The sequence below is a fragment of the Carassius gibelio genome, chromosome B22 (genome assembly GCF_023724105.1).
Source record: "Carassius gibelio isolate Cgi1373 ecotype wild population from Czech Republic chromosome B22, carGib1.2-hapl.c, whole genome shotgun sequence".
NCBI classification, from domain to species: Eukaryota; Metazoa; Chordata; class Actinopteri; order Cypriniformes; family Cyprinidae; genus Carassius; species Carassius gibelio.
The window spans coordinates 38,297,276-38,309,361 of record NC_068417.1 but is presented as its reverse complement, the minus strand read 5'-3'; the positions used below and the strand labels follow the sequence as shown (position 1 = coordinate 38,309,361).

At 37.2% G+C, this 12,086-nt stretch overlaps 1 protein-coding gene across 2 annotated transcripts; it reads left to right on the top strand.

Annotated features, from left to right (window-relative positions):
* The first annotated feature begins 3,792 nt into the window (after positions 1–3,792).
* LOC127987409 (vitellogenin-like) lies at positions 3,793–10,623 on the top strand. Of its 2 annotated transcripts, none has more exons than XM_052589727.1 (28): positions 3,793–3,928; positions 4,089–4,109; positions 4,220–4,371; positions 4,500–4,751; positions 4,840–5,001; positions 5,092–5,240; positions 5,330–5,480; positions 5,563–5,720; positions 5,796–5,961; positions 6,046–6,171; positions 6,251–6,469; positions 6,554–6,771; positions 6,864–6,961; positions 7,087–7,211; positions 7,285–7,386; positions 7,486–7,605; positions 7,713–7,899; positions 7,988–8,090; positions 8,175–8,360; positions 8,464–8,575; positions 8,682–8,871; positions 8,957–9,234; positions 9,306–9,350; positions 9,426–9,503; positions 9,594–9,800; positions 9,872–10,014; positions 10,115–10,253; positions 10,341–10,623. In XM_052589727.1, exons 1-28 carry the CDS (start codon positions 3,889–3,891, stop codon positions 10,464–10,466), a joined length of 4,053 nt encoding a protein of 1,350 aa, XP_052445687.1. In that variant the 5' UTR covers positions 3,793–3,888; the 3' UTR covers positions 10,467–10,623. The 2 variants fall into 2 exon arrangements, with proteins under 2 accessions (XP_052445687.1, XP_052445686.1); XM_052589726.1 differs by having other exon boundaries at positions 7,686–7,899.
* Positions 10,624–12,086: the final 1,463 nt, after the last annotated feature.

Below are 12,086 nucleotides of genomic sequence, written 5' to 3'. Positions count from 1 at the left end.
AACGCCTTCTCCAGACAAAGAGGGAACTGCTCCATCTTTCAGGAATAATCTTTGTGCGAATCCGGCATTAAACTGATTGAGATTGAGGAAGCTGTCCTCAGCAAAATGTGCTGCACATAGTTTTTCATGTGGATTATAATTTTCAAGAACCGAATTAAACATAAATTGTAACCATTAATCTCCAAGTACAGCGTCCCTGGGAAGGCCAAACAAAGGTGATTGGACTCCCAAGATGAAAATAACAGCGTTTCAACAACATGGCGACAAACACAACATTACACACTAACTAACGTTTAAAACATGGGATCATGAAGAAGGGGACCTTTAATGTAAGTGAGTATAGAAAAATAAAGCGACCTGTGACATATTATACCCCAAAAAAATCTTCATACAGTGGACCACTAGTGAAATTCATTAAAAAAAAAAAAATTGTACAAATAAATATTGTCATATTAACAGTTATCTGAATTTTTGGTTGATTGTTATCCATTACATATCTTTCTATCAAAGTTATCTGACATTATCTAGATGAATTTGATCTGACACAGTTTAACTCAAAGTTTTTGTCATATTTTTTTACCATTATCTAAAGTATAGCTAATTAACTAATAATATGAGAAATGTTGAAGGTGTCTGAATATATTTTGGTTTGGTTGTATATTCAGTTTTTACAGTCCAGACACTACAGTGCTATTTTACATTTAATTATTCGGTTTCTGTACCTGAATGCCTACAAACTAAAAAAAAACATAAACACTGTGTAAATGCCTCAAATAAATAAACAGAATGAGCATACAAATCAAAGAATTTCAAACAGGGCCCACGGGTACAACCTGCACCAGGGCCCCGCAAATCCCAGCTACGGCCCTCACTTGGAGACTTATGCTGTGTAATGTGTTTGAGATGTGCTGTCTTCCTGAATGCAATGCATAACTCACAAAATAATAATAATCCAAATACAAAAATGCATATCGAGATATTAACCTTATATTGCAAATCGGCCTAAAAATACAAAAGTTTTTTTTTGCCCATATCGCCCATCAGCCCTAGCTGTGAGGTTTCTTTTAGTTTTCTTACAGGTGGCAGATGGTGGATGAGATCATGACTGACCCTTGTTACAATCTTGAGTAAAGATTTCCTTCTATGGATTTTATCATTGACACCCAGATGTTTTAAATCCTCCTGCCTTCATTAGGTGATGTCTTAGTCAACTTACACTTCAGACGTAAAAATACAGCAAACTGTGTTGTGTTAACAATGCATGTTATGTGGAAGTCAAACTGACAGCAAAGACAGAGCGTGCGTAGCAGCATCAACTGCAACCTAGCCTTAAGAATAAAATAATAATAATAAGTTCAAAGGAATCGAGCAAAAATAAAACCTACATTTTCACTAGACCATTCACACAGCACCATCTACAGACATCTGTAAATAAATGGAGTGCCCCATTGCAGAGCTGGGAGTAAAGCACACATGTGCAAATCACAAGTCTCAAGTCTTAACCTTCAAGTCTCAACCAAGTCCACATACATTTTTGTGAGAATCAAGTCAAGACACATTCATATATTAAAATAACTTAAAACTACAGTAGTTATGGACTATGGGAGTTTTATTTGCAACAAAAAGTTGCAATATGCATTTCTACTCAAAAAGTGTCCACATACATCTATTACAGTAAAAAGTACAGTAGGTACAAATACAGTAATAAAAGTAAATTACAAATAGAGTAAAAAATCTAAAATAAATAAATATAAAAATTACATAGCCTAAGATGTAAATGTCATTGAAATTAGTCCAACATTAAAGCATGAAAAGTATTTAGGTAGAGCTGTTTCAATATGCCTCAAACACCGAAGAAAACCATTAAACAATTCACGTAAAATGATTTCTATGCCACCAAATGGCATTCGTCAAACAGGCATCACTTTTATGCAACATGAACTCATCGTTAAAGGGATGCTCCACCACAAAATAAAAATGTTGTTATTAATCACCTATGCCCATGTCGTGTCAAACCTTGCACCTGTTTATAATGTACATTATTAATCTTTGTGTGTGTGTTAGGCAGAGCGAGAGATGATTTGAGTGACTGTGATTTATTAATATTTGTGTGTGTATGTGTGTGCATGTTTGTTGTTTTGTTTTGTTTTTTGTTAGGGTTAGGTTTATGGTTGGGTTTGCAACAGCATGATTTTTTTTTCTTTTATGCATCCCCATAAATAATCATTAGGCTTTTTACTCAGAGAGTAACACCGCAGACCAATTAATATACAATGTACTGTACACATGCAACTACCAAAAAAAGCTATGTGCTTTTTATTTATTTTTATTTATTTATCTATTTACTTAGGGTTTTTTTTTAGGGGGGGGGGGGGGGTCACAATCTATTGACAGTGACTAAGTTGGCACTTGGCAACACTGTCAACGTTCTGTTTGCCTGCTGCGTCACTCGTTTAGTTTGCAGTGTGTTAAAAAACAAACAGATATTTATTGAACGAAAGACGATAAAACAATAAATACATTAAATGATTTGTAGTTATTTCAAGTCATTAAAATCACATCCGAGACTCAAGTCATGAATACCAAGTCAAAGTCAAGTCTTTTATGAATATTTGCCAAGCAAGTCTTAAGTCATAAAATTTACGACTTAAATCTAACTTGAGTAAAGTCATCTGATTTGAGTCCCCCACCTCTGCCCCACTGCACCTTAAGTAACATCTGACACCTCAAATAGTGGACCACAGTCCGGTTCCAGATGCGGGCTTGGTTCCAGGCAGACTGTGAGAAATATTTTACTCTTTCTATTGTTTAAAATTAGCAACATGTCAAAACAACAGAATGTACATAATATGTACATAATAATGCATAGTAATAATCATATGGCACAATTGTCTCTAATATTCTAATTAATATTTTCTAAAAGCACTTAATTAAAGTCCCTTCTTTTTCTGCATGTTGCATCTCTGCCACCAAGCACCACAAGAGCTGCAGATAACATGGTTATTTTAACAACAGTAAGAGTAAACAATAATTTTTTGTTAAGTGCTTCCAAATGTTTACCATCTGTTTATTTGTAATGAGACAAATGCAAAACAAGTTTTGACTCACACATTAAAAATTCCCCTTTTTGCATGAAAGTTCTGTACAGTACTAAAATAGGTTTGTCTTTGCTGATCTGAGTTGATCTCACTACATGACAAATTATATATATAATGATGGAATTTATTATGGTCTTTAAATCAATGAAGCCTACTGCTGTTAATGAATATACTCAATAATACCCTTTCTAAATGCGTTTAATAAAGATAACTTGATTTAACCATTATAAAACTGGCCACAGATCACACCACACCTGCTTCCAAAGTTCATCCAATGTTTTTGCAGTCGTACATTAAAATAAATAAACTAATATGGACTTTAACAGTTTTTTAGATTAAGGGCCAGGGTAACCTAACCTGGAACTGATATCTTATATTGGCCCTCAAGCCAGGTCTGTTAACAAAATATATTATTTGTATAGCAAAGTACAATAAAAATTTAATTTTCTGTATTATAGCTTACTCCATAGCTATCTATTTACAAAAACACAAATTTTGTTGCTTTATGTGTATGACAAAACTGGAAAGAGAATTTACTATTTGAATATAAAAGTCAAATGAACAGCATTTCACTGTGAACGTTGGCATGAAGAATGTCACTATGTCAGGCCAGGTTAACCTAACCCACTGATATTTATTTTAAAATAAGTTGACATGGGTGTTTTCTTGTGTAATTTGATATGCACTTAAAGACATTGGTTAATAATTAATTTAAGTTTTAATACTTGGTCAGCAAGAAATCACTATAAAAGGTCTGTTTCTCTGAAGTGTTCTTTACAAACCATCAGCCATGAGAGCTCTTGTGCTTGCCCTGACTGTGGTCCTTGTGGGTAAGTCAATATATGTATATATATATATATATATATATATATATATATATACACACACATTTTTTTTCTCTCTTTATACTTATTTTTTTTTTAAATAGAACCTCTTGAAATTACCCTCTCTCTCTCTGTATATATATTCACTTACATATTTTTTTTTTAGCATCTCAACAGATCAACCTTGGTAAGTAATATGACTTGGAAAATGAGTTTGTATGTGGTAACGTACACTGCATTACTGCTTAAAATGAATGGTCATAACAACGGACTTAAAAAATACTCTATCCTTTTCAGTCCCTGAGTTTGCCCCTGATAAGACCTATGTGTACAAGTATGAGGCTCTACTCTTGGGCGGTCTTCCTCAAGAAGGTTTGGCCAGAGCAGGTATAAAAGTCAACAGCAAGGTTCACCTCAGTGCTGTGACAGAGAACACCTTTCTGATGAAGGTAATGATTTAGAACTGTAGAAATTGCTAGATTTTCACACTCAAAGAAAATAACAACAACAAAAATATGCCGTAACTGGATCTTAAAAACAACAATGGCCTAATTTAAATGGAAAATATCCCTTACAGCTCATGGAACCTGTAATCTACGAGTACGCTGGTATTTGGCCAAAGGATCCATTTTTTCCTGCCACTAAGCTCACCTCAGCATTGGCTGCTCAGCTTCAGATTCCCATCAAGTTTGAGTATGCTAATGGTGTGGTTGGAAAGGTATTTGCCCCTGCAGGAGTCTCCCCTACTGTATTGAACTTACACAGAGGTATCCTCAACATCCTTCAGCTCAACCTCAAGAAGACCCAGAACATCTATGAGCTGCAAGAGGTGAGAAATTAATCCTAAATACATTTATAAAGGCATTAAGAAAGCCTTTTTGAGTTCTGCAATCTTATTTTTTGACTCATCCTTCAAGGCTGGAGCTCAGGGAGTGTGCAGGACCCACTATGTCATCAGTGAGGATCCAAAGGCCAACCACATTACCGTAACCAAGTCTAAGGATCTGAGCCACTGCCAGGAGAGAATCATGAAGGACGTTGGCTTGGCATACACTGAGAGGTGTCATGAATGCACAGAGGTAATGAACAAGACTGGGATGACTTGAAATATTTCCTCAACAATAGAATTTTTTAAATGTTAAATTCATCACATATTTTTCTCTCAACAGAGAATCAAGAGTCTGATTGAAACTGCAACTTACAATTACATCATGAAACCGGCGTCCGCTGGTGTTCTAATCGCTGAAGCAACAGTTGAGGAAGTGCATCAGTTTTCACCCTTCAATGAGATCCATGGTGCTGCCCAAATGGAAGCAAAGTATGACTGATCCTTTGTGAGAAATATGAACTAACAATATCCCAACACATTTCATTACGTTGACTTTCAAAAATAATTATTTGTTTCAGACAAACCTTGGCTTTTGTTGAGATTGAGAAGACCCCTGTTGCTCCAATCAAAGCTGATTACTTGGCCCGTGGATCCCTGCAATATGAGTTTGCAACTGAGATTCTTCAGACCCCCCTTCATCTAATGAAGATCAGTGATGCTCCAGCCCAGGTATTACTTTAACTATCTCAGAGTCAAAGCCTTTGATCCACGCTGAAGAAATCAACTGAGACTAGCTTTTACTTTCTTCTAGATTATCGAGATCCTTAAGCACCTTGTTGCAAACAATGTGGACATGGTCCATGAAGACGCTCCACTCAAGTTTGTTCAGCTCATCCAGCTCCTGCGTGTTTCCACCCTGGAGAACATTGAGGCTATCTGGGCTCAGTTCAAGGACAAACCAGCTTACAGGTACAGTTTATCACCAATAAATTTATATGATTTTTTTTTTAATTATGTATATATTTAAAAAAATGACTCTGGTAGGCGCTGGCTCCTGGATGCTCTTCCTTCGGTTGGCACACCAGTCATTGTAAAATTCATCAAGGAGAAGTTCTTGGCTGGTGAACTTACCCTTCCAGAGTTCATTCAGGCTCTTGTGGTTGCTCTGCAAATGGTCACTGCTGATTTGGACACCATCCAATTGACAGCTGTGAGTAAATCTACCTATACTCAAAATTTTGTTCTTCAAATCTTGCCAAATTCAAATTAATAATTTCTTTATTTTGCTGAACAGAGTTTGGCTATGCATGAGAAAATCGCCAAAATCCCAGCTCTCCGTGAAGTTGTAATGCTTGGATATGGTTCCATGATTGCCAGGCACTGTGCTGCAGTTCCCTCTTGCTCTGCTGAGCACCTCAGGGTAAACAATTCAAGTCTTACATTTCTACCAGTCATGTACTTGTTCAGATTTTTTAATTCTAATTTTCTAATCTCCTCAGCCCATTCATGATATTGCTGCAGAGGCAACTTCTAAAAATGACATTCCTGAAATCACATTGGCTCTTAAAGTTCTTGGCAATGCTGGTCACCCTGCTAGTCTTAAACCCATCATGAAGCTCCTGCCAGGACTGAGAACTGCAGCTACATCTCTGCCCCTTAGAGTCCAGGTTGATGCTATCTTGGCCCTGAGGAACATTGCCAAGAAAGAACCCAAACTGGCAAGTGTCAGACATCGTAAGAATTAATTATTGTAAAATGGCCCATTTTTTCCAACAATAAACTGACCTTGTTTCTTGCCACAGGTTCAGCCAGTGGCCCTGCAGCTTGTGTTGGATAGAGCTCTCCACCCAGAAGTGCGCATGGTTGCTTGTATTGTATTGTTTGAGGCCAAGCCATCAGTGGCTCTTGTCTCCAGTCTTGCTGGTGCTTTGAAGACTGAAACCAACATGCATGTTGTGAGCTTCGCTTACTCCCACATCAAGTCCTTGACCAGAATCACTGCTCCTGATATGGCAGCTGTGTAAGAAGTTTTATCATACATTTTATTTTATTTTTTCATAATTTTTATATATCATGTCAAATAAGCATTTTAATAATGATTGTCTATTTCAGTGCTGGTGCAGCTAATGTTGCCATTAAGCTCATGAGCCGCAAGCTAGACAGACTTAGTTACCGTTTCAGCAGAGCCCTTCAGCTGGACTTCTATCATAGTAAGTGTTTGCAAAATTCTCAAAAGAGCTAAGAAATGGTGTGTTGGGTGTTTCTTAAAACATACAAAAATTCTCCTGACATAGAAGATTTCAATAACTGTATTAAAAAATATGTCTCTGTGCAGCTTCACTCATGGTTGGAGCTGCTGGCAGTGCCTACATGATCAATGATGCTGCAACCATCCTGCCCAGAGCTGTTGTAGCTAAAGCACGTGCTTATCTGGCTGGAGCTGCTGCTGATGTTCTTGAGGTGGGTAAAAAAAAAAAAAGATTAATGCTTAAAAAAAAAAATCAGACTTCACTAAATCCATAATCTCAAACAGATTGGTGTGAGAACTGAAGGAATCCAGGAGGCTCTTCTGAAATCTCCTGCTGCAGATGAAGGTGTTGACCAAATCACAAAGATTAAGCGCACCCTGAGAGCAGTATGTTTTCATGTCCAAAGCACTTTATAATTTTATACTTGTAAGCAAATTACAAACATGAAAGGCAAAATGTGTATGACTTATGTTTTACCCCTCTAGCTCACAAACTGGAAGGATTTACCAAACAATCAGCCATTGGCTTCAGCCTACATCAAATTACTTGGACAAGAAGTGGCTTTTGTCAAGATTGACAAGACCATCATTGAAGAAGCTATACCGGTATTGTGTTGTAGTTTATCTCTTCTCTTTCATTACTATTTCGTTTTAAAATCTGTCTCACAAATAATTATCATAATTAGAAAGTTTCTCAACAACACATTCCCCAGATTGTGAGTGGAACCAAATCACGTGAACTGTTGAAGGCGGCTCTTAAAGCTTTGCAGGAAGGAATTGCCTTGCAGTATGCCAAACCTCTGCTTGCAGCTGAAGTGCGTCGTATCTTGCCAACAGCAGTTGGTTTGCCCATGGAGTTTAGTTTGTACACTGCTGCTGTTGCTGCTGCAAGTGTCAATGGTATGTTTTTTCTTAGAATTTTAAATCCTTTCTTCTTATATGTTGGGGTCACCATTTAGGTTGATGTTGTTCCGTTCATTCCTTTTAGTTAAGGCCACCATTACACCTCCTCTTCCTGAGGAGATTGAGACCATGACTCTTGAGCAGCTGAAGAAGACTGATATTCAACTCCAGGCTGAAGCTAGACCAAGGTACACTTTGACAGCTACATTCGTAGAGATGAGATATAATGCACACAACAATCACTTTACAAATAATCTCCTTTATTCTATCAGTATTGCTCTCCAGACCTTTGCTGTGATGGGAGTGAACACTGCCTTGATCCAAGCTGCTGTTATGGCGAGAGGAAAAATCCGTACAATTGCTCCTGGAAAAGTGGCTGCAAGAGCAGACATTCTCAAGGGCTACTACAAGGTGGAGGCTCTGCCTGTTGAGGTTCCTGAACACATCGCTGATCTGAGGTAATGAAATCTTAGTGATGCTAGTGAAGCAAATATTTTGCATCATTTATTAATTCATATTGTTTCTTGTGAAATGCAAGTCACCTTCTTCTTGTTCTGACAGCTTTGAGACTCTTGCTGTGGTCAGAAACATTGAAGAGCCTTCTGCTGAGAGGACTGTTCCTTTAGTATCGGAGTTGGCTGTGCAGAAATCCCAGACATCTGCTGAATATATGGTAAACTTTGATCACTCACACAACTTACTGTGTATGTGTTAGTATGCTGAGCATTCATTTGCTTCACATTGTTAGACTCATTATAATACTTGATTTTTCTTTCCAGTCATCTGAGAATTCAGATGAGGTTCCTATGAGAGCTCCTGCTCCATTTGACAAGACTCTCTGTCTTGCTGTCCCATACATTGAAATCAAGGGATGCGTTGAGGTGCACTCTCACAATGCTGCTTTCATCAGAAATACTCCTCTGTTCTACATAATTGGACAACACTCAGCCCGTGTTACAGTGGCAAGAGGTATACTTAGAGAAATTATTACATTTATGAAACTCAAGGATTTTCAGATATAAAGATAATTAAGGGTCTGTTGTTTTGGCTATAGCGGAAGGTCCTGCTGTTGAAAGACTGGAGCTTGAAGTCCAAGTTGGTCCTAGAGCTGCCGAGAGGCTCCTTAAGCAAATCAGTCTCATTGATGAGGAGACTGCAGAAGGAAAGGATTTCCTGTTGAAACTGAAGGACATCCTGGACACTGAAGATAAAAACAGGAACTCTTCTGAAAGCAGCAGCAGCAGCCGCAGTAGCAGTAGTAGGAGTAGCAGCAGCAGCAGCAGAAGCAGCAGCAGTTCAAGCTCCTCAGGGTCCAGGTCTCGTGTGACCAAGGTGAGGACAAGGAATGTCATGTGTGATAAATCTGTATATTAATTTGTACTGAATACTTTATTTATTTTTAGACTGCCACCATCATGGAGGCTTTCGGGAAATTCCACAAGGATCGGGTAACTACTAAAAATAATTTAGTCAACAACATAGTTTCTTTAGATCAGACACTTATAAAACCTTATTTCTTGCAGTATTTGGCACCCCATGGTGACTCAAAGAAAGTTAGCAGTGGAAGTTCTGGATCTAGCTTTGAGCGTATCCAGAAACAGGTGAATCAATTAATGTCATTTGTTTTGTCATAATAACACAAAACTCTAACTAAAATAAGATATTTATCTTTGTATGGTGTATGCTTTCAGGCTAAGTTTCTCGGAAATTCAGGTTCACCTGTTTTTGCTGTCATTGCCCGTGCTGTGAGAGTTGACCACAAACTGCTGGGCTACCAACTTGCTGCTTACTTTGACAAACCAACTGCAAGAGTGCAAATTGTTGTTTCTTCCATCGCTGAAAATGACAATCTGAAGATCTGTGTTGATGGTGCTGTGCTGAGCAAGCACAAAATGACTGTAAGTGTTGAAGTGTGATTCATTGTAGAGAATAATTTCTTCTCAGGTTTAAGCATAACTCTGTTTTTCAGGCCAAGCTTGCTTGGGGTCCAGAGTGCCAGCAGTATGCAGTCACTGCTAAAGCAGAGGCTGGTGTACTGGGTGAATTCCCTGCTGCGCGTTTAGAGCTGGAATGGGAGAGGCTGCCGATTACTGTCACCAGCTATGCTAAAAAGTAAGGTTAATCAGCACAGAACAACAAATGTATGAAGTGATGTAGATGAAGTTTTTTTCAGGAAAACTTAATTATTATCGGTGTATCCTACCCCAATTAGAATGTCCAAACACATCCCTATGGCGGCTTTCCAGACGGGATTCAGCCTTGAAAGAGTAATGAACAGTGAGAAAGAGATTGAACTTACTGCAGCCTTGCCAACTCAGAGGTCCTTGAATGTCATTGCTAGGATTCCAGAGGTGAAATAGTTTCCCTTTAAATTATTATATCTCATGAAGATATAAACAGAAAATACAATTAATTCATTTTTCCCTCCGCTGTTCTAGATGACACTGTCAAGAATGGGTATTCCTCTCCCCTTCACTGTTCCCATCAATCCAGATGGATCTCTTTCCATTCATATTGATGAGGACATTCTCTCCTGGATCCAGAAACATATCAAGGAAGAATAATAGATAAAAATAATATTTGACATTTTTCCGAAGAAAATGTTGAGCTCTGTTAATGTATATTTAAGTATTCCTCAACAGTTTTATTGAAAGCATTACCGCTGTTGTCATGCATGTAATGTAACGCAGTTTAATGCTAATAAATACCTTGCAAGTGAAACTATCTCTTTTCATTTTTTATTTTCATTCTCTTAATTTTTTCTGAAGTAACAAGTAAAGTTGCACATTACTATATAAATTTACACATTAACATTTTAGTAACTTTTTTTCAGAAGTGATGCGAGTTACTTTTCAGTTTAAATCATTTGCATTAAAACATTTTAAAGTACTGAATTAAATTGAACATAGTCTTGCAAAATCCCACACTCGTGTGTGCATGGGACAGACACTGGTCAGAAATGAGAAGGCAGGCCAGAGCTTTACATTAATTTTATGGAAGTATTCTCATTATTTTTATTGTCAGAGAAAAGGAGAAATGAATAGTTAATTATAGATTATGTGTAGATAAAAAATGTCAACTGCAAAAAACTAAAAACAAAATATCCACATTAATAAAATAACAGCACAAAGGCAGCACAACACAGAGGTTCAATCAAAACATGTTATACTACTTAAACAGTAGAAAAACAATTTTTTTTAAAGTTCAACCATCTTGGGTTTCTATCTATTATTTGTGTCAAACATAAAAATTCCAGTACGAAACTGTGATACTGATCTAATTAGAAAAAGAAGAGAGGCATTTTTTTAAGAAAGTGAAAAATAAATATAAAATAATAATAAAAATAATAATTAATGACAACTGTAACATGAGGTTTTACAAGAATTCAAGAACCACATAGTACAGACAAAAGTTGAGGTGCACTTTGGAAGTCTTGGAAGTCCTGCCCTTCCCCTAAAACTGCATATGTGGAAATAACCAAAAAATGTGACCAGAGTCTGCTTGTACAGAACTACACTCTTTCCAGCAAGGGTGCTGTTTCCAAGAGAACTTAAACTTCTCTGCATTTCTTAACATTTCCACCCAAAATTAACGAATTCCTCTCCAGATTACTGTATCATAAAATACTTAGTTTTCCATGCAAGAAGCCATTAATCTTCTGATATTTGCCTCCTCATGTCTTTCTCCTATCGCTGCCTGATGTATTCCGCTGAATTGTATTAATTGCAAGGGTAGCACTATACAGTTTGCCTATGACCCCTTTGATATTTTCAGCCTTACATGCAACTGTAAAAGTCTGAATCGATTTAGAAAAAAATATCCTCATTGGGGCTTCTGATCTCTTACCTCTATTAATTTTACCTTTATTTGAAACTTAAAATGTTTAACCAACTCCATCCACTGCTTGACAGAGTGGCCCACACATTGATTCTGTATTAGATGTATATCATTTACTTGATCTATGCATCTTATAACTGATTGTATAGGAGTGTCCATCAAAGACAATTCTATATCCTTCCACTTAGCTGTATAATTAGGACAACACCACAATCCTAGTGGATTTAATCTGTTCTGTAAAGAGAATAATTGTTTAAGGTCTGGGATTACCTGGACACATATTGTGATGGCTAAGGCCACACTTGCAGTATGAATCGGGCTAGTTTATTTTGTTGTAGATTTCTAAT

Coding starts and splice junctions, on each gene's coding strand:
- LOC127987409 (XM_052589726.1), top strand. CDS start 3,889: ATGAGAGCTCTTGTGCTTGCCCTGACTGTGGTCCTTGTGG. Junction 5,002..5,091: donor GGTGTCATGAATGCACAGAG/GTAATGAACAAG, acceptor TTCTCTCAACAG/AGAATCAAGAGTCTGATTGA. Junction 8,361..8,463: donor GAACACATCGCTGATCTGAG/GTAATGAAATCT, acceptor TTGTTCTGACAG/CTTTGAGACTCTTGCTGTGG.